Source organism: Carcharhinus amblyrhynchos, chromosome 24 (assembly GCF_965287045.1).
Source record: "Carcharhinus amblyrhynchos chromosome 24, sCarAmb.v2.hapA, whole genome shotgun sequence".
Lineage (NCBI taxonomy): Eukaryota > Metazoa > Chordata > Chondrichthyes > Carcharhiniformes > Carcharhinidae > Carcharhinus > Carcharhinus amblyrhynchos.
This window is the reverse complement of record NC_137347.1, coordinates 46,281,378-46,306,637: the sequence shown is the minus strand read 5'-3', so window position 1 is coordinate 46,306,637 and position 25,260 is coordinate 46,281,378. Positions and strand designations below refer to the sequence as shown.

At 48.4% G+C, this 25,260-nt stretch overlaps 1 protein-coding gene across 6 annotated transcripts in view; it reads left to right on the top strand.

Moving 5' to 3' along the window:
* Positions 1 to 413: 413 nt before the first annotated feature.
* Positions 414 to 25,260, top strand: part of LOC145357985 (importin subunit alpha-7) — a 153,793-nt gene continuing 128,946 nt past the window's right edge. For all 6 annotated transcript variants that reach the window (XR_013889409.1, XR_013889408.1, XM_080211637.1 and 3 more), the window contains exon 1: positions 414 to 550. Coding sequence is in view for 4 of the 6 variants with exons in the window: in XM_080211637.1 (XP_080067763.1) it covers positions 547 to 550 (4 nt within the window). In the remaining 2 variants the exon portion in view is untranslated. The remainder of the gene's footprint in view (positions 551 to 25,260) is intronic.

Genomic DNA, 25,260 nt, shown 5'->3' with positions numbered 1-25,260 from the left:
CTCCCCCCCTCATGCTGCTGTCTCACACTGCCCTTACTCTGCTCTCACACTCTGCCGTCTCTCTGTCCTCTCACTCTGCCTCCTCACTCTGCACCCACACGCTACCCACTCTGCCCCCTCCCCTCACTCTGCCCCCTACCCTCACTCTGCCCCCTGCCCTCACTCTGTCCCCTCACTCTGTCCCCTCACTCTGTGCCCTCACTCTGCCCTCTGTCCCCTCACTCTGTCCCCTCACTCTGCCCTCTGCCCCTCCCCTCACTCTGCACTCTGTCCCCTCACTCTGCCCTCTGCCCCTCCCCTCACTCTGCACTCTGTCCCCTCACTCTGCTCCATCAATCTTGCTGAACTTTCAAAAGCCGCCGTTTCGACTTCGGCGCAACCGCGCGCAGCGCCCGGCTTCCGTCCGGCGCCATTTTAGCGGCGGAGTCGGTTCGAAGCGGAGCGGCCGGAAAACAACAACAACAACAACACCGGGACCGGAAAACACCGGGACCGAGAGCGGAAAACAACAACAACTCCGGCACCGAGAGCAGGAGGAGCGGCGGGATGGGTGAGTGGGACAGACTGTGGCACCTCGGATCATTCCGGCGGCGAATGAGTGGGAATTAGGGTGATTGATTCGGGAGACTAGGGTCATCGATGGGGGGGGGCACTAGGGTCATCGATGGGGGGGGGCACTAGGGTCATCGATGGGGGGGGGGCTAGGGTCATCGATGTGAGGGGGGAGGGGGGGGGGGGGGGGGCTAGGGTCATCGATGTGAGGGGGGGGGGGGGGGCTAGGGTCATCGATGTGAGGGGGGGGGGGGGGCTAGGGTCATCGATGTGAGGGGGGGGGGGGCTAGGGTCATCGATGTGGGGGGGGGGGCTAGGGTCATCGATGTGGGGGGGGGGGGCTAGGGTCATCGATGTGGGGGGGGGGGGGGGGGGGCTAGGGTCATCGATGTGGGGGGGGGGGGGCTAGGGTCATCGATGTGGGGGGGGGGGGGGGGCTAGGGTCATCGATGTGGGGGGGGGGGGGGGGCTAGGGTCATCGATGTGGGGGGGGGGGGGGGGCTAGGGTCATCGATGTGGGGGGGGGGGGGGGCTAGGGTCATCGATGTGGGGGGTGGGGCTAGGGTCATCGATGTGAGGGGGGGGGGCTAGGGTCATCGATGTGAGGGGGGGGGGCTAGGGTCATCGATGTGAGGGGGGGGGAGGGGGGGGAGAGGGGGGGGGGCTAGGGTCATCGATGTGAGGGGGGGGGGGGGGGGGGCTAGGGTCATCGATGTGAGAGGGGGGGGAGGGGGGGGGGGGCTAGGGTCATCGATGTGAGAGGGGGGGGGGGGCTAGGGTCATCGATGTGAGAGGGGGGGGGGGGGCTAGGGTCATCGATGTGAGGGGGAGGGGGGGAGGGGGGAGGGGGGGGGGGGGGGCTAGGGTCATCGATGGGAGGGGGGGGGGGGCTAGGGTCATCGATGGGAGGGGGGGGGGGGCTAGGGTCATCGATGGGAGGGGGGGGGGGCTAGGGTCATCGATGGGAGGGGGAGGGGGGGGGGGGGGGGGGCTAGGGTCATCGATGTGAGGGGGGGGGGGGCTAGGGTCATCGATGTGAGGGGGGGGGGGGGGCTAGGGTCATCGATGTGGGGGGGGGGGGGCCTAGGGTCATCGATGTGAGGGGGGGGGGGGCTAGGGTCATCGATGTGAGGGGGGGGGGGGGGCTAGGGTCATCGATGTGGGGGGGGGGGGGCCTAGGGTCATCGATGTGGGGGGGGGGGGGGGGCTAGGGTCATCGATGGGGGGGGGGGGGGGGGCTAGGGTCATCGATGTGGGGGGGGGGGGGCCTAGGGTCATCGATGTGAGGGGAGGGGGGGGGGGGGGGGCTAGGGTCATCGATGTGAGGGGGGGGGGGCTAGGGTCATCGATGTGAGTGAGGGGGGGGGGGGGGCTAGGGTCATCGATGTGAGGGGGGGGGCTAGGGTCATCGATGTGAGGGGGGGGGCTAGGGTCATCGATGTGAGGGGGGGGGCTAGGGTCATCGATGTGAGGGGGGGGGGGGCTAGGGTCATCGATGTGAGGGGGGGGGGGGCTAGGGTCATCGATGTGAGGGGGGGGGGGCTAGGGTCATCGATGTGAGGGGGGGTGTAGGGGGATGAGCGGGGGTGATGTAGAGGGATGAGCGGGGGGTGGTGTAGGGGGACTGGGGGATAGGGGGACGCGGGGGTGGGGGGTTAGGGGGATGGGGGGATTATGGGGATGGGGGTAGGGGGATATGCGGGGTAGGGGGATATGGGGGCTAGGGGGATATGGGGAGATTAAGGGGATGGGGGTAGGAGGATATGGGGGGTAGGGGGATATGGGGGGGTTACGGGGATGGGGGTAGGGGGATATGGGGGGGGTTACGGAGATGGGGGAGGTTACGGGGATGGGGGGTGAGGGGGATGGGGGGGTGAGGGGGATGCGGGGGGTGAGGGGGATGCGGGGGGTGAGGGGGATGCGGGGGGTGAGGGGGATGCGGGGGGTGTAGGTGGATGCGGGGGGTGGGGGGTTGCGAGGGGAGGGATGCAGGGGGTGCGAGGGGAGGGATGCGGGGGGTGCGAGGGGAGGGATGCGGGGGGTGGAGGGGGTGCGAGGGGAGGGATGCGGGGGGTGGAGGGGGTGCGAGGGGAGGGATGCGGGGGGTGGAGGGGGTGCGAGGGGAGGGATGGGGGGGTGGAGGGGATGTGGGGGTTGGAGGGGGTGCGGGGGTTGGAGGGGGTGCGGGGGGTGGAGGGGGGGATGCAGGGGGTGCGGGGGGCGGAGGGGGTGCGGGGTGTGTAGGGGGGTGCGAGGGGTGGAGAGGATGCGGGGGGGGTGATGCAGGGGGGGAGGGGTTGGCTAGGGTCATTGGGGGGGGGCGGCTTGGGTCATTGGGGGAGTGGCTAGGGTCATTGGGGGAGTGGCTAAGATCATTGGGGGGGCGGCTAGGGTCATTGGGGCGGGTTGGGGGGTCGGCTAGGGTCATTGAGGAGGGTTGGGGGGCGGCTAGGGTCATTGGGGCGGGGGGGTTGGCTAGGGTCATTGAGGAGGGTTGGGGGGGCGGCTAGGGTCATTGGGGCGGGTGGGGGGCGACTAGGGTCATTGGGGCGGGTGGGGGGCGGCTAGGGTCATTGGGGCGGGTGGGGGGGTGGCTAGGGTCATCGAGGGTGGGTGTGGGGGGGCGGCTATGGTCATTGGGGGATGGCTAGGGTCATCGAGGGTGGGTGTGGGGGGGCGGCTATGGTCATTGGGGGATGGCTAGGGTCATCGAGGGTGGGTGTGGGGGGGCGGCTATGGTCATTGGGGCGGGGGGGTGGGCCAGGGTCATCGATTTGGCAGGCGGGGGGGGGGGGGGGGGGGTGTTGGGGGGCAGGGTCATCGATTTGGCAGGCGGGCGGGGCCAGGGTCATCGATGTGGGGGTTGGGGCTAGGGTCATCTGTGGCGGGTGGTGCAGGCTAGGGTCACCGATGTAGGGGGTGGTGGGGAGTGGGGCTACGGTCATCGATGTGGCGGGGGGGCTAGGGTTATTGATTGGGGGCAGATTGATTGACTGGGGGTAGGGGTAAGGTGATCATTCGGGGTTGAGGATTAAGGTGAATCCAGAAGGGGGGCGTTCGGGTGTTCCTGGGCAGGGGTGGTGGTATTATTGTGATTCTGGGCCGGAGGGGTTAGGGAAATCCAGATGCGGGGGGAGGGGTTAGGGTGATCTCGAGTTTGGTGGGTGGTATTAGGGTGATCGTTGGCGTGGGGTTTGGGCGATGGGGAGGAGGAAGTTTGGGTGATGGGGAGGGGGTGTCAGGGGCATCTTTTGGAAGCAAAAATATAATGAAGGGAATAGATAAGATAAAAGCAGGGAAGTTGTTTCCACTGGCGGGTGGAACCAGAACTAGGGGGCATGGCCTCAAAATAACAGGGAATAGGACTGAGGTGAGGAGGAATTTCTTCACACAAAGGGTTGTCAATCTGTGGAATTCCCTGCCCAGTGAACCAGTTGAGGCTACCTCATTGAATGTTTTTAAGGCAAAGAAAGATTTTTCAACTCTAAAGGAATTTAGGGTTATGGTGAGCGGGAGGGCAAGCGGAGCTGAGTGGATGAAAAGATTAGCCATGATCTTATTGAATGGCAGAGAAGACTCAAGGGGCCAAATGGCCTTCTCCAGCTCTGAGTTCTATGAGATGGGGTGAGCCTAGGGTGGGGGAAAGGGAGAAAGGGTGAGCTGGGAGGGGTGGGGACGGGGTGTGTAATAGGAGTGGATTGGACAGGGTTGTGCTGCCTTCTCTCCAAGGGGAATGTTCCTAACCTCTCCACACGATCTTCATGACTGAAGTTTCTTCATGTGACTAAGTCTCTGCTGAATAATAGTTTTTAGAAGTTTGTTTGATGTTTGAGGTTTAACTTTATTTAATCAAGGGTTTGGATAGTCCATGTAGCTACTTGATCAGGCTGTGTATTACATATGGCAATGTTAAATTTATTATTTCAGGGTGTTCTGTTTTAGACTTCTATATATTCATCACTAAAGGATGAAACCTTGTGATTTATACAAATTCACTTGACTTTTATATGCCTAAGACATTTGGCTAAGATCAAGTGTAGTATCGACATGCTGTGCTTGGTTGAAGTCATTAGATTACGTTTTAGCTTCATTTGAAGCAAGTTTTAAAAGCAGCATCTCGGTCTTTTGGCTAAGATGCAAATGAGATCAAGCTTTGGAGGAGGAGCTATACCTACTCCAATCAGCTTGGATCCTGTAGATCAAGCCCAAGACAGGAGGTGGGAGCCCTTCTTGTCAGCTTGGATCAGGAATGTCTCAACTTGTTAAGACTCTGAATTGGGCTTGATTTGATTGAATTGGCATAAAAGCAAAAAAAAGACAATAATTGATGTGGTCAATGTCCTTTTAGATGAGTCACAATGGCTATGTGAGTTGGGTATTTGCCAACAGGTAATGGAATTTGTAGCAGTTAGTTTGGTTGTTATAGAGTCATAGGGTCATAGAACAATACAGCACGGAAACCAGTCCTTCAGCCCAACCAGTCCATGCTAACCATTGTGCCCTCCCAGCTAGTCCCAATTGCCCACCTTTATCCCTCTAATCTTTCCATGTATTTATCCAAATGCATTTTAAATATTGTTATTGAATCTGCCTCAACCACTTTCTCTGGCAGCTCATTCCATACACACACACCACCCTCGGCATGAAGAAGTTGCCCCTTGGGCCCCTTTTAAATTTTTCCCCTTAATCTTTCTTCCAGAGTAGAGGGCATAGATTTATGTGTGTTCATCCTCTCTATGCCCCTCATGATTTCATACATCTCAATAAGATCACCCCTCATTTCCCTACATTCCAAGCAAAGAAACCCAAGGCTGTAGTTTCCTTTTTACTGAAAACTAATATGTTTCATGACTGGCATAGATTGACATGGATAAAAACAAAGCTAAAATATAACTTCATTTTCAGAGATTTGTGGTGTTAAGTGATTTAGAATTAACACTTGGTTCATTTAAATTTTAAATGGTCATAGCCAATTTAAATGAGGAAGGCATTTTGAGGATCGTTAATGCACAGGCCTGGCTATTTTTTGTAGAAAAGTGATAAAATAATATAATTATAGCCCTCACTTTGGACTTGGGTTGTCGGCTGTAGCAGAGTGACTGATTAAATAACCTGCTTAAATAGGCAAAATTGGGATTTGGTTGACTGAAAATGTAAATTGTTGAAAAGAAAATTGGAATCTGTTTACGTGGTTTCACCCAGCTATTAATTTCTTTCGATCAATTACAATGCAAGCTACGTTGGGAGGGAGGCATAATGTCTAGTTCATTAAAGAAAACAAAACTTGTATTTGTTCAGCATTGTTTATGTCTTCATGACCTCATAAAGCACTGCATGGCCAATCAATTGCTTTTGAAGTGCATCTCTTGTTATGTAATAGGTAAATGCAAGCAGCTAATTCACACAGTAAGGTCTCTGAGATGAATGACCAGTTAACCTGTTTAATGTTAGTTGAGGAACGCACGATGGCCAAGATACCAGAAGAATTTGCTTCTCCTCTTTGGGAAAAAGTGCCATGGAATCTCTTATAGCTATGTGGTCATACTGACATTTGTTTATAACATTCTTCAGGACTGGGCCTCGTTAGGAAGGCAGAATATATTGCCCATTCTCAATTTTCCTTAACAGAGTGCTGGTGATCCTTCTTCTTGAACCGCTGCAGTCATGTACTTGAGGTACACCAAAAATACTGCTTGGTAGGGAGTTCTCAGATTTTGATCAAGTGATGAAAGGACAGTGAAATGTGTCCAGTGTGGCAATATTATTAGTGCCTGAGCAATTTGTTACAACCAGGAGGAGGGATTATTTTCTAACTTGTATTTGTGTAACTTGTACATTAGCACAAATGCATATAGAACAATGCTGGGTAAATCTGCCAGTTGTAAAAGGTGTATAAATGCTTTAGACACTTTACATTTGATTATATAAATTTGAGCATTTCCTTCTGTCATGGGCAGTAATGGAGTAGAATCTTAATCCATAAATTCTAACATTTCTGGTGTGATAAGAATACTTTCTGGAAAAATCATTGCTGCTTTCAAAAACTGTACACATGTTTAGCATAATTAAATGTGATAGAGGTATTCAACATCCTGAGTGGTTTGACAGAATACTTAAGAAAAGCTTGTTGCCGTTGGTGGAATGATCAAGAGTACGGATTCAAGGTAATTGACAAAGAGAAACAAAGAACAAAAACAGCCCAGGAAACAGGCCCTTCGGCTCAACGAGCCCGCGCCGCCATTTTAAAATTACGAGTCCCCTCTCCACCCATGACCCTTATCTATGCTTATGGCATTCCACATTGAGGGAAAACTAATTTAGAGACAATTTATTACCGCCAATCAGCCTAATAGCACATCTTTGGGGTGTGGGAGGAAACCGGAGCACCCGGAGAAAACCCATGCAAGCACGGGGAGAATGCGCAAACTCCTACAGACACTGGCCCAAATCCATGTGTCTGCACAGCAAACAGTGATAGTCACTGAGCTGTCGTGTTGCCCAGCATCTGGTCCAGTTTAAGCGTACACTAACGACATGAAGTACTAGGCTATTCTCGAACAACCAAGAGCAGCCCTCGTACGACCCATCGCGTGTATGTGATCAAGAAGGCGAATGGGATGCTGGCCTTTATAGCAAGGGGGATAGCATATAAGAGCAGGGAGGCCTTGCTGCGACTGTACAGGGCACTGGTGAGACTGCAGCTGGAGTACTGTGTGCAGTTTTGGTCACCGCACTTGCGCAAGGATATTTTGGCCTTGGAGGGAGTGCAGAGGAGGTTCACTAGGCTGATAACGGAGATGAGGGGGTTGGACTATGAAGAGAGACTAAATAGACTGGGTCTGTACTCGTTGGAGTTTAGAAGGATGAGGGGGGATCTTATAGAGACGTATAAGATAATGAAGGGGATGGATAGGGTAGAGGTAGAGAGATTCTTCCTGCTCAGAAAGGACAGCAGGACTAGAGGGCACAGCCTCAAGATAAGGGGGGGACAGTTTAGAACAGAGTTGAGGAGGAACTTCACTCAAAGGGTGGTGAATCTCTGGAATTCTCTGCGCGTTGATGTGGTGGAGGCTACCTTGCTAAATATATTTAAGTCACAGGTAGATAGGTTTTTGGTAGACAAGGGAATTAAGGGTTATGGGGAGAAAGTGGGAAAATGGAACTGATCCACTTCAGATCAGCCATGATCTTATTGAATGGCGGGGCAGGCTCGAAGGGCTAGATGGCTTACTCCTGCTCCTACTTCTTATGTTCTTGTGTATGCCCCTTGTTGGACAACAAGGCGGACCGACTTAAAACCTGTGAATTAAAAGAGAAAAACATTAGTATCATTCCACATCCTTATACATTACCAGGGACGTCCCAAGGCTACTGAACCTTATTTAAAACCATCTCCTATATCCCTCCATCTCCAACCCACTCATGTGCCTGTCTAAGTGACTCTTAAACAACTCCAGCGTTCCTGCCTCCACCACCTTGCTTGGCATGGAATCATGAGGAGAAACTTTTCAGGTAGTGAGTGGCTTAGATCTGGAACAGAATTCCTGAATTGAGTGGAGGCAGGTTCAGTTGAGGCATTCAAGAAGGAATTAGATGATTAGAAGAATGTGCAGGGTTACAGGGAGAAGGCAGAGGAGTGGTACATTTGAAGATCCAGTGCAAACATGATGTGCCAAATGGCTTCCATCTGTTATCTAATTCATAGAACATAGAACATTACAGCGCAGAACAGGCCCTTCGGCCCACGATGTTGCGCCAACCAGTTAAAAAAAAACAATGACCCACTAATCTAAACCAATCCCTTTTCGTCCATAAACCTATCCACGGATCTCTTAAACGCCCCCAAACTAGGTGCATTTACAACCGCAGCAGGCAGGGCATTCCAATCCCTCACCACCCTCTGGGTAAAGAACCTACCCCTGACATCCGTCCTATAACTACCCCTCCTTAATTTAAAGCCATGCCCCCTCGTGCTAGCTTTCTCCATCCGAGGAAAAAGGCTATCACTATCCACCCTATCTAAACCTCTAATCATCTTATATGTTTCAATAAGATCCCCTCTTAGCCGCCTTCTTTCTAGCGAAAACAACCCCAAATCCCTCAGTCTCTCCTCATAGGACCTCCCCTCCATACCAGGCAACATCCTGGTAAACCTCCTCTGCACCCTCTCCAAAGCCTCCACATCCTTCCTGTAATGTGGGGACCAGAACTGCACACAGTACTCCAAGTGCGGCCGCACCAGAGTTGTGTACAGTTGCAACATGACGCTGCGACTCCTAAATTCAATCCCCCTACCAATAAACGCCAAGACACCGTATGCCTTCTTAACAACCTTATCTACTTGATTCCCAACTTTCAGGGATCTATGTACACATACACCTAGATCCCTCTGTTCATCCACACTATTCAGAGTCCTCCCGTTAGCCCTATACTCAACACATCTGTTATTCCTACCAAAGTGAATCACCTCACACTTCTCCGCATTAAACTCCATCCGCCACCTCTCGGCCCAGCTCCGCAACCTGTCTAAGTCTCCCTGCAAACTATGACACCCTTCCTCACAATCAACCACACCTCCGACTTTGGTGTCATCAGCAAATTTACTAATCCACCCAGCTATACCCTCATCCAGATCATTAATAAAAATTACAAACAGCAGTGGCCCCAAAACAGATCCCTGAGGCACACCACTCGTAACCAAACTCCATGACGAATATTTACCATCAACCACCACCCTCTGTCTCCTATCTGCTAGCCAATTCCTGATCCAATTTCCTAGACTACCCTCAATCCCATACATCTGCATTTTCTGCAGAAGCCTACCATGGTGAACCTTATCAAACGCCTTACTAAAATCCATATATACCACGTCAACTGCCTTACCCCCATCCACCTCTTTGGTCACTTTCTCAAAAATTCTGTCTACAATAATTTGATTTGACATGACTCCAACTCTGATTAGTTTAACCAGTAATGATATAGCATTTTTGAAAACGGTTGAAGAGGAAATTATGAAAATTGACCTTGCGTCGGATACAGAATAAATCCTTAACATTCAGAATATGAGAACAAATATAGCACGAATAAAGACTATCCAAAATATAATCCAGAGAATATACTGTGCTCAGTGACCTGGGTTAATCTAAATGCTATTTTTTTGCTTTCTGTGTAATTTCATATGAAAATTCACATAAATCTAAATGAATCCAAATAACTAGAATCCATGATTCCCAAGTTCCCAAGTTACATAGGAACATAAGAAATAGGAGCAGAAGTTGGCAAATTAAGCCCTTCGTGCCTGCTCCACAATCCTGACACATTCTGCCATGAATAGTGGTGGACAATTCCAGAAAACATTGGAGCTCCACAAATATCCCCGTCTTCAATGATATGGAAGCTCAGCACATCAGTACAAATGACAATCTAAAGCATCTGCAGTGATTTTCAGTCAGAAATGCCGAATTGATGATCCTCTGGGGCTCCTCCGGAAGTCCGCCATGTCACAAATGCCAGTCTTCAGTTAATTAATTTACTCCAAGTTTCGTAAGAACATAGGAATTAGGAGTAGAAGTAGGCAAATTCAGCTCTTCAATCAGATCATTTGATTTGACAAGACCCCAATTCAGATTAGTGTAATCAGTAATGATTTAACATTTCTGAAAAGGATTGAAGAGGAAATTATAAAAATTGACCTTGCATAGGATACAGATTATTACCTCAGTGGCTGTAAATTGGGAGAGGGGAGTGGGCACCGGGACCTGGGTGTCCTTGTGCACCAGTTGCTGAAAGTAAGCAGGCAGGTGCCACAGGTGGTAAAGAAGGCAAATAGTATGTTGATCTTCATTGCGAGAGGTTTTGAGTACAGGAGCAGGGATGTGTTGTTGCAATCATACAATGGCCTTGGTGACGCCACACCTAGAAATTCTGTGCAGTTTTGGTCTCCTTCTCTGAGGAAGGATGCTCTTGCTCTGGAGGGAGTGCAGCAAAGGTTTACCAGGCTGAATCCAGGGATGGCTGTATTGATATATGAAGAGAGGTTGACTAGGTTAGGATTGTTTTCACTGGAGTTCAGATGAATCCAGGCATTCAGTAGAGGTGGCTGAGGAACTTCATTGGTGCATTCTGGGAGAAGTTGGATGAACAACATCTACTAAGAAGTGGGAAGCAGAAGATCTGGTGTCAAGGAGTAATAAGCCTGAAACACCACATTAGTGTTTCCCTCCGCCCTCATCTAACTTAAAAAAAGGTCTCTGTGAGAAGGTAAAAGTGAAGATAAGAATTTTATAAATTTTCTTAAATAATTTCATTGTTGCTAGAAATGTTGGTCAGTGGGGTTAAGTGCTGCACTTGTGAGATGCGGGAGATCCGTGATGCTTCCAGTGTCTTGGACGAGTATATCTGCAGGAAACGCACCCAATTGCAGCTCCTTACAGAACGCAAGGATAGGTTAGAACAGCAGTTGGGTGCACTTAGGAGCATGAGTTGGTAGAAAGCATCATAGATAGGAGCTTTAGAGATGTCACACCCAAGATGCAGGCAGGTAGATGGGTGACTGCTAGAAGGGGCAGACAGTCAGTGCAGGAATCCCCTGTGACTATCCCTCTCTCTAACAAGTATACAGTTTTGGATACTGTTGGAGGGATGGCCTATCAGGGGATAACAGTAGCACAACTGGCTCTGTTGTTAAGCAGGCAGGGACAAGAGCACTAAAGCAATAGTTATAGGGGACTCTATAGTTGGGGTGCAAATAGGTGCTTCTATGAACGTGGAAGAAACTCCAGGATGGTATGTTGCCTCCCTGGTGCCAGGGCCCAGGATGTCTCTGAATGGGCAGAAAGCACTCTGGTAGAAAGTTAAAAAGCAGGATCTCCAGGGTTGTAATCTCAGGATTGCTCCCTGTGCCACGTGCCAGTGAAGCTAGAAATAGGAAGATAGTACAGCTCAACACATGGCTACATAGGCTGGTGTAGGAGGAAGGGATTCAGATATCTGGACCATTGGGAAATCTTCCAGGTGGGATGGGACCTGTACAAGAAGGACGGGTTGCATCTAAACTGGAAAGGCATAAATATTCTGGCTGGAAGGTTTGCTAGTATCACACGGGGATTGAAACTAGTTCGGCAGGGGAATGGGAACCAAAGCAAAGAAAATTAACTGAAGGGGAACCATAGAGTAGGGTCAGTAAGACTCTGGGAAAGAGCAGACATGGTGTGGTTGCTGACCAAAGGGGATCTCGTGGACTGAAGTGCATTTGTTTCAATGCAACAGGTAAAGCACAGGTAAGGCAGATGAACTTAGAGCTTGGATTTGTACTTGGAACTATGATGTTGTTGCTATTACAGAGACTTGGTTAAGGGAAAGACAGGATTGGCAGCTTAACATTCCCAGATACAGATGTTTCAGGTGGGATAGAGGGGGATGTAAAAGGAGTGGGAATGTTGCACTACTGGTTAAGGAGAATATCACAGCTGTACTCTGGGAGGACACCTCAAAGAACAGAAGAACAAAGAACGATACAGCACAGGAAACAGGCCCTTCGACCCTCCAAGACTGTGCCGCTCATTGGCCCAACTAGACCATTCTTTTGTATCCCTCCATTCCCAGTCTGCTCATGTGACTATCTAGATAAGTCTTAAACGATCCCAACGTGTCCACCTCCACCACCCTGCTTGGCAGTGCATTCTAGGCCCCCACCACCCTCTGTGTAAAATACGTCCCTCTGATATCTGAGTTAAACCTCTCCCCCCTCACCTTGAACCTGTGACCTCTCATGTTTGTCACCTCCGACTGGGAAAAAGCTTCCCACTGATCACCCTATCCATACCCCTCATAATTTTATACACCTCTATTGGGTCTCCCTTCATTCCCCATCTTTCCAGGGAGAACAACCCCAGTTTGCCCAATCTCTCCTCATAGCTAAGACCCTCCATACCAGGCAACATCCTGGTAAACCTTCTCTGTACTCTCACCAAAGCCTCCACCTCCTTCTGGTAGTGTGGTGACCAGAACTGGACGCAGTACTCCAAATGTGGCCTAACCAACGTTTTATACAGCTGTAACATCAGACACCAATTTTTATACTCTATACCCCGTCCTATAAAGGCAAGCACGCCATATGCCTTTTTCACCACCTTCTCCACCTGTCCTGCCACCTTTGAGGATCAGTGGACCTGCACACCTACGTCCCTCTGTGTGTCTGTACTTTTGATGGTTCTGCCATTTATCGTAAAGCTCCCCCCTACGTTAGTCCTACCAAAATGCATCACTTTGCATTTAGAACATTACAGCGCAGTACAGGCCCTTCGGCCCTCGATGTTGTGTCGACCAGTGGAACGAATCTAATGACCCTCTAACCTAAACTATTCCAATGTTATCCATATGCCTATCCACTGACCATTTGAACGCCCTTAAAGTTGGCGAGTCCACAACTGCTGCAGGCAGGGCATTCCACGCCCTTACTACCCTCTGATTAAAGAACCTACCTCTGACATCTGTCCTATAATTACCACCCCTCAATTTAAAGCTATGTCCCCTTGTGTTAGCCATCACCATCCGAGGAAAAAGGCTCTCACTGTCCACCTTATCTAACCCTCTGATCATCCTGTATGCCTCTATTAGGTCACCTCTTAACCTTCTTCTCTCTAACAAAAATAACCTCAAGTCCCTCAGCCTTTCCTCATAAGACCTTCCCACCATACCAGGCAACATGCTGGTAAACCTCCTCTGCACCCTTTCCAATGCCTCCTCTTTCTTATAATGCTGCGACCAGAACTGTACGCAATACTCCAAGTGCGGCCGCACCAGAGTTTTGTACAGTTGCAACATGATCTCACGGCTCCGAAATTCAATCCCTCTACCAATAAAAGCTAACACACCCTACGCCTTTTTAACAACCTTATCAACCTGGGTGCCAACTTTCAGGGATCTATGAACATGTACACTGAGATCTCTCTGCTTGTCGACACTACCAAGAGTCCTTCCATTAGCTCTATATTCTGTACTCCTGTTACTCTTACCAAAGTGAATCACCTCACACTTTTCCGCAGCAGGTTTACAGCATGGAAACAGGCCCTTCAGTCCAATTTGTCCATGCCACCCTTTTTCTTTTAAAACCCCTAAGCTAATCCCAACTGCCCACATTTGGCCCATATCCCTCTATACCCATCATACCATGTAACTATCTAAATGCTTTTTAAAAGACAAAATTGTACCTGCCTCTACTACGACCTCTGGCAGCTTGTTCCCAGGCACTCAGCACCCTCTGTGTGAAAAAATTGCCCCTCTGGACACTTTTGTATCTCTCCCCTCTCACCTTAAACCTGTGCCCTCTAGTTTTAGATTCCCCTACCTTTGGGAAAAGATATTGACTATCTACCTTGTCTATGCTCCTCATTATTTTATACACCTTTATAAGGTCACCCCTCAGCCCCCTAAGCTCCAGAGAAAAAAGTCCCAGTCCATTCAGCCTCTCCTTACAACTCAATCCATCAAGTCCCTTATCTGGATTAAATTCCATCTGCCATTTCTCTGCCCAATTTTCCAGCCTACCTGTAACCTGCTGTATTCTCCGACAATGTTCATCGCTGTCTACAAGTCCAGCCATCTTCGTGTCATCCGCAAGCTTACTGATCACACCAGTTACACCTTCTTCCAAATCATTTATATATATCACAAATAGCAGAGGTCCCAGTACAGAGCCCTGCGGAACACCACTGGTCACAGACCTCTAGCTGGAAAAAGACCCTTCCACTGCTACCCTCTTGTCTTCTGTGGCCAAGCCAGTTCTTTACCCATCTAGCCACCTCTTCTTTTCTCCCATGAGATTTAACCTTTTGCACCAACCTGCCATGAGGGACTTTGTCAAACGCTTTATTAAAATCCAGATAGATGACATCCACAGCTCTACCCTCGTCAACCGTTTTCGTCACCTCCTCAAAAAACGCCACCAAATTTGTGAGGCAAGACCTCCCTCTGGAGTACTGTGTGCAGTTTTGGTCACCGCACTTGTGCAAGGATATGTTGGCCTTGGAGGGAGTGCAGAGGAGATTCACTAGGCTGATACTGGAGTTGAGGGGGTTGAGCTATGAAGAGAGGCTGAATAGACTGGGTCGGTACTCATTAGAGTTTAGAAGGATGAGGGGGGGACTTATTGAGACGTATAAGTTGATGAAAGGGATGGATAGGGTAGAGGTGGAGAGGTTCTTCCCGCTCAGAAAGGACAGCAGGACTAGAGGGCACAGCCTCAAGATAAGGGGGGGGGGGGGATGCAGTTTAGAACAGAGTTGAGGAGGAACTTCTTCACTCAAAGGGTGGTGAATCTCTGGAATTCTCTGCCCGTTGAAGTGGTGGAAGCTACCTCGCTAAATATATTTAAGATGCGGGTAGATAGGTTTTTAGTAGGCAAGGGGATTAAGGGTTATGGGGAGAAAGTGGGAAAGTGGAACTGAGCCACTTCAGATCAGCCGTGATCTTATTGAATGGCGGGGCAGGGTCGAAGGGCTAGATGGCCTACTCCTGCTCCTATTTCTTATGTTCTTATGTTCTCGTACGAAATGCTATCTATCACTAATGGCATTATTCCATTCTAGATGTGCATACATCCTATCTCTAAGAATCCTCTCCAAAAATTTCCCTACCACGGACGTCAAGCTCACCAGCCTATAATTACCCGGATTATCCTTGCTACCCTTCTTAAATAACAGTACCACATTCGCTATCCTCCAATCCTCAGGGACCTCACCAGTGTCCAATGAAGAGATAAAGATTTCTGTCAGAGGCCCAGCAATTTCATCTCTTGTCTCCCTGAGTAGTCTAGGACAGATGCCATCAGGCCCTGGGGATTTGTCAGTTTTAATGTTCCCTAAAAAACCTAACACTTCCTCCTTGTAATGGAGATTTTCTCTAATGACTGAGAGTGTCTCAGAAGAAAGATTTTCTCTGATGAGAAAATCTTTCTTCTGAGACACTCTCAGTCAACACGTCCCTCTCCTTTGTGAGTACTGATGCAAAGTATTCATTTAGAATCTCCCCTACTTCTTTGGGCTATAAGCATAATTCACCTCCTTTGTCCCTGAGAGGTCTGATTTTTTTTTCCCCCTGACAGCTCTTTTGTTCCTAATGTGTGAATAAAATGCTTAGGATTCTCCTTAATCCTGTCTGCCAAGAACATTTCATGACCCCTTTTTGCCCTTCTATGTTTATGTCCCCGTTTATGTTCTTTCCTACTTTCTGTGTATTCCTCTAGTGCTCTGTCTGTTTTTAGTTGCCTGGACGTAATGTAAGCTTCTTTTTTCTTTTTGATCAGATCCTCAATTTCTCTGGTTATCTACGGCTCTCGAATCCTACTTTTCCTATCCTTCCTTTTTACAGGCACGTGCCTGTCCTGCAGCCTCATCAACTGCTCCTTAAAAGACTCCCACATGTCAGATGTGGATTTACCCTCGAACAGCCTCTCCCAATCAACGGCCACCAATTCCTGCCTAATCCGGCTATAGTTAGCCTTCCCCCAATTCAACACCCCACCTGTAGGACAACACTCATCCTTTTCCATTACTATCCTAAAGTTAACAGAATTGTGGTCACTATTTGCCACATGTTCCCCTACTAAAACTTTGACGACCTGACCCAGTACTAGGTCCAGTATAGACCCCTCTCTAGTTGGACTATCTACATATTGTTCCAAAGAACCTTCCTGTACACATTTTACAAATTCCTCACCGTCCAGACCCCCAGCCGTGAGCACTTTCCAGTCTATACCAGGGAAATTAAAGTCTCCCACTACAACAACCCTATTTTTTCTGCACTTATCTAGAATCTCCTTACGTATCCATTCCTCCACTTCTCGTGGGCTGTTGGGTGGCCTGTAGTATACCCCAAGCATAGTGACTGCGCCTTTCCTATTTCTGAGCTCCACCCACAGTGACTTAGTACATGACCCCTCTAAATTGTCCACCCTCTGCACTGCTGTAATATGCTCCCTAACTAATATCACTACTCCCCCCTCCTCTGTCTCGCCTAAAACACTTATACCCCGGAATATTCAGCTGCCAGTCCTGTCCTTCTTTTAACCAAGTCTCTGTCACCGCAACCACATCCAAATTTCGCGTAAGCATTAAGGCCCTAAGTTCATTTGTCTTGTTACGCTCCTCGCATTGAAGTAGATGCACTCCAGACCTCCAGGCCCACTTAGGTCATCCTCCTCCAGAATGCTCTTCTTCTTAGCTAGCCTTGTCCTGGCCCCAAGCTCGTCCCCAGACTCTGTGCTTACTGACCTACTGTTTTGATCCCAACCCCCCTGCCTCATTAGTTTAAATCCTCCTGAAACACTCCAGCAAAACTCCGAGCCAGGACATTGGTGCCCTTCCAGTTTGGGCGTAAACCATCCCTCTTGTACAGGTGCCAACATCTCTTGAAGACTTCCCAGTGATCCACGAATTTGAAACCCTCCTTCCTGCACCAGTCCTTTAGCCACGCGTTCAGTTGTACAATCTCCCTGTTCCTAGCCTCACTGTAAGAAGTCTGACAATACCAGGTTTAAGTCCAACAGGTTTATTTGATAGTAAACTCACAAGCTTTCGAGGTTAAACTCTTCGTCAGGTTAAACTCTTTGTCAGTCTTTGTCAGACTTCTTACAGTGTTTACCCCAGTCCAATGCTGGCATCTCCACATCATGCCTAGCCTCACTAGCGCTAGGCACTGGGATCAGTCCAGAGATTGCTGTCCTGGAGGCCCTACTTTTTAGCCTAGCACCCAAATCCCTGAATTGCTCTCGTAGGATCCCCCTGCTCGTTCTACCTACGTCATTTTCACCAATGTGTACAATGACATCTGTTTGATTACCTTCCCTTTTTAATATGCTTCCTATCCGCTCAGAGACATCCAGTACCCCAACACCAGGGAGGCAGACAACCATCCTGGACTCTGGTTCACGCCCACAGAACCGCCTGTCCATGCCTCTAACCATTGCATCCCCCATCACTATTGCTCTCTTAATCCTCCTCTTTCCCTTCTGGGCCACAGAGCCTGACTCTTTGCCAGCAATCTTAACATTGTGGCTTACCCCTGGAGGGTCATCGCCTTCCACAGTATCCAAAACGATATACCTATTTTGGAGGGGGACAACCACAGGGGACTGCTCACTCCACTCCCCTCTCCCATCTGTCGCCCAGCCCTTACTATTATGGGAGACAGCCACTGGCATATTCTCTGGTATGCCACCCTTCTGACTTTTACCCTTCCTAACTGTGACCCAAATGTCTTCCCCCCGAGGCCCCGGAATGACTACCTGCCTATAACTTTTATCTATTAAGGTCATCGAGCCGCAGCTCCAGTTCCCTAACATGGTCCCTCAGGAGCTGCAGTTCCACGCACCTGGCACATGTATGGACTTCCGGGAGGCTAGGCGTCTCTAGGAACTCCCACATCCGACACCGAAAGCAGCAAACTGGCCTCTTACTTGCCCTTTCCTTTATAGTTTTGGAAGAGCCAAAAACATAACCTACCCTGCCTCTGCCTGTTTTCGCTGAAGCCTGTTGAGCCAAAGCACTTTCAGCCTTCACTCTGCTCCCTCTCACTCCACTGCCTGCTCCTGATGCTGCCTGTTGTATAGTGCAGCCTTCCTTTTATATCTCGCGTGTCCTTCCCAGATCACCCCGCGACTCACTTCCGCTTTAAATTTAAACTACTCGCAAAAAGAAAAAAACCCGCGAACAAATAAAAATAGACTCAATCGCTTACCTTACTGCACCAGTCACAAATCACTCCTCCACTCAACTTGCTCCAGGGAACAATGAGGGGGATCTGCAGGTGAGTAGCTTACTTATACTACAAAAACCCTTCCCGGCTCACCTCGCGGCTCAACTTCCGCTTTAAAGTTAAACTACTCACAAAAAGAAAAAACCCGCGAGAAAATAAAAATAGACTCAGTCGCTTACCTTACTGCACCAGTCACAAATCGCTCCTCCACTCAACTTGCTCCAGGGAACCTCGGAGTGCTCATAGAGCGAGGCAGTATGGGTAGAGCTCAGGACGAGGAAGGGTATAGTCACAGTGTTGGGGGCTTATGAGAGGCCGCCCAACAGCCAGCAGGAGATGGAGGAACAGGTATGAGGACAGATTTTGGCAAGGTATAAAAGTAACAGGGTTGTTGTGGTGGGAGATTTTAACTTTTGCTATGTTGACTGGGACTCACGTAGTGCTAGGGGCACGGATGGGGCAGAGTTTGTAAGGAGCATCCAGAAAGCTTCTTGAAACAGTATGTAAACGATCATGGCACAGTGGTTAGTACTGCTGCCTCACAGTGCTAGGGACCTGGGTTCAATTCCCAGCTTCGGGTCAGTGTCTGTGTGGCGTTTGCACATCCTCCCCGAGTCTGCATGGGTTTCCTCTGGATGCTCCGGTTTTCTCCCACAGTCCAAAGATCTGAGGGTTAGGTTGATTGGTCGTGCAAAATTAGCCCTAGTGTCAGGGGATTAGCAGGGTAAATATAAGGGGTTTACAGGAATAGGGCCTGGGTGGGATTGTGGTTGATTCAATGGGCTGAATGGCCTCCTTCTGCACTGTAGGGATTCTATGATAGTCCAACTAGGGAAGGGGCCGTATTGGACCTAGTATTGGGGAATGAGCCCAGCCAGGTGGCCGACGTTTCAGTTGGGGAGCAGTTTGGGAACGGCGACCACAATTCAGTAAGCTTTAAGGTATTGATGGATAAAGATAAGTGTCGTCCTCCAGTTAAGGTGCTAAATTGGGGAAAGGCTAATTACAACAATATTAGGCAGGAACTGATGAATGTAGATTGGGGGCAGATGTTTGAGGGCTAATCAACAACTGGCATGAGGGAGGCTTTCAAGTGCAAGTTGATAGGGATTCAGGACCAGCACATTTCTGTAAGGGTGAAGGATAAGTATGACCAGTTTTGGGAATAGATATTGTGAGCCTAGTCAAAGAGAAAAAGGAAGCACTTGTCAAAGCAAAGAGGCTGGGAACACACAAAGCAAGTGTGGAATACAAGAAAAGTAGAAAGAAACCTAAAGAAGGAGGGCTAAAAAGGGTCAAAGAACAGAAAATTACAGCGCAGGAACATGCCCTTCAGCCCTCCAAGCCTACATTGACCATGCTGCCCGACTGAACTAAAACCCCCTACTCTTCTGGGGACCATATCTTCCTATTCCCATCCTATTCATGTATTTGTCAAGATACATAAAAGTCACTACCATATCCACTTCCACTATCTCTCCCGGCAACGAGTCCCAGACACCACCACCCTCTGTGTAAAAGAAACTTGCCTCATACATCTCCTTTAAACCTTGCCCCTTGCATCTTAAACCTGTGCCCCCTAGTAATTGACTCTTCCACTCTCTGCATGGAGCCAGAGGAAAAGGTATTAAACAGAGGGTGAGGTATTAAATTAGTACTTTGCGTCAATGTTCACCAAAGAGAAGGACTTGGATGATCAGTCTGGGAAAGGGTGTGTAGATAGTTGAGTCATGTTGAGATCAGAACGGAGAGGTATGGGGTTCTTGAGAAACATTAAGGTAGACAAGTCCCCAGGGCCTGATGGGATATACACCAGAATACTGAAAGAAGCAAGGGAAGAAATTACCGGGGCCTTGAGAGAAACATTTGTATCTTCACTGGCTCCAGGAGAGGTCCCAAGGATTGGAGAATAGCCAGTGTTGTTCCTTTGTTTAAAAAGGGTAGCAAGAATAATCCAGGTAATTACAGGCCAGTGAGCCTTACACCAGTGGCAGGGAAATTATTGGAGAGGATTCTTTGAGACAGGATTTACTCCCACTTGAAAATAAGTGGACGTATTAGCAAGAGGCAACATAGTTTTGTGAAGGGGAGGACATGCCTCACTGACTTGATTGAGTTTTTCGAGGAAGCGATGAAGATGATTCACGAGGGTAGGGCAGTGGATGTTGTGTACATGGACTTCAGTAATCCTTTGGACAAGGTCCCTCATGGCAGACTGATGCAGAAGAAATCAGAGGTGAGCTGGCAAGGTGGATACAGTGCTGGCTTGATCATAGAAGACAGAGGGAAGCAGTGGAAGGGTGTGTTTCTGAATGGAGGGCTGTGACAAGTGGCGTTCCTAGGAAATCAGTGACCTTTGCTGTTTGTCATATATATATATGTATTTGGAGGAAAATGTAACTGGTTTGATAGTAGGTTCGTGGACGACACAAAGATTGGTGGATTTGCAGATAATGATAAGGACCATTAGAGGATACAGCAGGATATAGATCAGTTGGAGACTTGGGCGGAGAGATGACAGATGAAGTTTAATCTGGACAAATGTGAGGTAATGCATTATGCACAAATGAGGTAATGGAAGGTTTTTTACACGGAGGGTGGTGAATGCCTGGAACTCGCTGCAGGAGGACGTAGTCAAAGCAGATACAATAGTGACTTTTCAGGGGCATCTGAACAAGTACATGAATAGGATGGGAATGGAGGGATATGATCCCCAGAAAGATAGGGGTTTTAGTTCAGTTAGGCAGCGTGGTTGGTGCAGACGTGGAGGGCCGAAGGGCCTGTTCCTGTGCTGTAATTTTCTTTGTTTTTTGAATGAGGAGGAACTTACAGACTTAAAATTCTAATAGGACTAGACAGAGTAGATGCAAAAGGAGGATGTTTCCGATGGTGGGGGAGTCCAGAACCAAGGGCCACCGTCTGAGGATTCGGGGCCGATCATTTAGGATGGAGGTGAGGAAGCATTTCTTCATCGGAGAGTGGTGAGCCTGTGGAATTCATTACCACAGGAAGTAGTTGATGCCAAAACATCGAATGTACTCAAGAGGCGGCTGGATACAGCACTTGGCGTGAATGGGACCAGAGGTTATAGGGAGAAAGCAAGATTAGACGGTTGAGTTGGATGATCAGCAATGATCGTAATGAATGGTGGAGCAGGCTCAAAGGACCAGACGGCCTCCTCCTGCTCTTATTTTCTATGTTTCTATCATGGCTGATCTCTGTGGTCTCAAATCCACCTTTTCACCTGCTCCCATATCCCCCTTTTCATTAGAAATATGTCTATCTATCTATCGAAACCATTCAACGATTCAGACTCCACCGCGCTGTGGGGCAATGAGTTCCACAAATTCACCACCCTCTGCGAGAAATAGTTCCTCCTCATCTCAGTTTTAAATCTACCAGCTTGCAACCTATACCTGTGACCTCTTGTTCTAGAAGCCCTAGAAGAGGAAACATTGGGTCTACATTTAATTTATCGACCTGTTTTAAAAATTTATCGATGATCCCCTCGCACCCTCCTAAGCTCCAGCGAGTACAAGCCCAAACTGTTTAATCTCTCCTCATACATCATCCCCGGAATCAATCTGGTGAACCTCTGAGCTGCCTCCAATACCACCATATCCTTCCTCAAATAAGGAGACCAGAACTGGCCACAATACTCCAGATGTGGGCTCAGCAACACGCTATAAATTGCAGCACTTCTCTTTTATTATAAAAAAAGACCAATATCCCATTTGACTTTTTTATTACGTGCTACTCCTGCATACAGAGTTTCTGCGATTCATGAACATAGACAGCCAGATCCCTCTGCCTGGGTGCATTTTGAATTTGCTTTCCATTTAGGTGATGTTGTAGGTAAAATAATACCTCTGAGACTGATAATGAGTCAAAATACAGTGGTTTTATTCCAGAGCTTTGGGAGAACTGGTTCCAAACAGGGACTACCAGACTTCTCATAGAGCACAAACACAGGGCATTTATACATCATGAGCTCCAGCAGTAATCACGATCCAAAGTTCCAATTCCAACCAGATCTCCCGGTCTTCCTTCCCTGGTCACGATTTGGCTTCAGAGTTGACCAGAGATTACTGTCCAGCTGGCAGCTGCAGTCATGACACAGGCCTAATCCGGTCACGATTCAAAACCCTTCAACAGCAGTACCGGCATCCCTGTCTTTGAAGTTACTTGTGTGATCGCGATCTGCTATCTACAGTTGTCCAAAGCCTGTATCGTAATCCACCATCTATATAATGATGTCCAACTAACACAAACAGGTAAGATTCACAAAGTCTACAAAGTAACAGTCACATTTAACTATCTGTCTTTATAAAAATGAGAGTTAAAGCATATAAGACATGAACAAATAATTTTTATTAATGCCAGGAACAGTATAAGCTAAAGGAGATCAGCCATGAGGAAGGGTTATATTGAGACATATTCTAGGTACAAAATGCATTAACTCTTTCCTTCAGGTAATAATTTGCCTTTCAATTTTTTCAATTTGGAATCACTGATATTTCTTAAGGCACAGTGTGTATTGTGGTGCCTGAGAATGAACGGATCCAAAAGTTGGATCTGAAACACTCCCAGTTTGAAGTCCGTGCAGCTCTTAAAATCAAAATGGTAAAACAGGGCCCTATGGATTCTTGAAGAGAAAGAGGTTGGTGAAAACAGTTGTAGGTCCCCTACAGACAGAAATAGGGGAATACATAATAGGGGACAAAGAAACGGCCGAGCAACTGAATACATACTTTCGTTCTGTCTTCAGAAAAGAGGACACAAATCAGATGCCAGAAATGTTGGACAGTGCAAGATTTAGTGAGAGGGAAGAACTGAGGGAGATCAATATTAGCAGAGAAATGGTGCTAGGAAAATTGATGGAATTAAGGTGGATACATCCCCAGGGCCTGATAATCTACATCCCAGAGTGCTTAAGGAAGTGGCTCTAGAAATAGTGGATGCATTGGTGATCATCTTCCAGGATTCAGTAGACTCTGGAACAGCCCCTGCAGATGGGAGGGCAGTGAATGTCACTCCAATATGCAAAAAGGGAGGCAGAGAGAAAACAGGGAATTATAGACCAGTAGTCTTAACATCGGTAGTGGGGAAAATTCTCGAATCCATTGTCAAGGACTTTATAGCAGAGCATTTAGAAAGCAGTAGCAGGATCAGACAGAGTCAGGATGGATTTATGAAGGGAAAATCGTGCTTGACAAATCTGTTGGAATTCTTTGAAGATGTAACCAGTAGAGCTGACAAGGGGGGACCAGTCAATGTGGTATAATTTGACTTTCGAAAGCATTTGATGAAGTCCCTCACAAGAGATTATCGTACAAGATTAAAGTACACGGGATTGGGGGAAGTGTATTGAGACCAATAGAAAACCGGTTGGCAGAGAGGAAACGAGTTGGAATTAATGGGTGCTTTCAAAGTGGCAGGCAGTAACTAGTGAGGTGCCACAAGGATTGGTGCTGGGACCCCAGCTGTTCACAATATATATTAATAATTTGAATGAGAGAACAAAATGTAACGTCTCAAAATTTGCAGATGATACCAAGTGGGTGGGAGGGTGAACTGTGATGAGGATGCTGAGATCCTTCAGAATGATCTGGACAGGTTGAGTGAGTGGGCTCATCAATGGCAGATGCAGTATAATTTGGATAAGTGTGAGGTTATTCACTTTGGAAACAAAAATAAGAAGGCAGATTACTACCTGAGGTGGCTGTAAATTGAGAGAGAGGAGTATGCAGCAGGACTGGGTGTCCTTGTGCACCAGTTGCTGAAGGTAAGCATGCAGGTGCAAAAAAAGGCAAATGGCATGTTGGCCTTCATTGCAAGAGCTTTTGGGAACAGGAACACGAATGTTTTGTTGGAATTATACAAGGCCTTGGTGAGGCTCCACAGTAGAGTAGTGTGTGCAGTTTTGGTCCCCTTTTCAAAGGAAGGATGTTCATGCTCTTGAGAGAATGCAGTGAAGGTTTACCAGGCTGATTCCAGGCACGGTGGAACTTATGTATGAGGAGAGAATGACTAGGCTAGGATTGTTTTTGCTAGAGATCAGAAGAATGAGGGGGGATCTCATAGAGACTTATAAAATTCTAACAGCACCAGACAGGGTAGATGCAGTGAGAATATTCCCAATGATTCCCACAGGGTAGATGCAGTGAGAATATTCCCAATGGTGGGGGAGTCCACAACCAGGGATCACAGTCTGAAGATTTGGCTTGACCATTTGGACAGAGGTGAGAAGGGACATTTCTTCACCCAAAGAGTGGTGAGCCTTTGGAATTCATTACCACAGGAAGTAGTTGATGCCAAAACATTGAATGTATCCAAGAGGCGGCTGGATAAAGCACTTGGGCTGAATGGGATCAAAGGTTATGGGGAAAAAGCAGGATTATTGAGTTGGATGGTCAGCCATGATCATAATGAATGGTGGAGCAGGCTTGAAGGGCTAAATGGCCTCTTCCTGCTCCTGTCTTCTATATCTATGTCTCAACACCTGTGTCTTCAGCCCTTTTCTATACTCATGCACCTATGATTGTGTGGCCAAATTCCCCTCCAACTCGACAGTCAAGTTTGCTGATGACACCGCTGTAGTGGGTCAGATCTCAAACAATAACAAGATGGAATACAGGAAAGAGGTAGAGAATCTGATGAACTGGTTCAATGACAATCTCTCCCTCAATGTCAGCAAAATGAAGGAGGTAGTGATTGACTTCAGGAAGCGTAGTGGAGGACATACCCCTGTCTACATCAACGGGGATGAAGTTGAAATGGTTGAGAGCTTCAAGTTTCTAGGTGTCCAGATCACCAATAACCTATCCTGGTCCCTCCATGTCAATGCTATATTCAGAAAACTAACCAACACCGCTACTTTCTGAGGAGGCTAAGGAAATTCAGCATGCCCATTATGACTCTCTTAGAGAAATGGGACATTCTACTGATACAAGC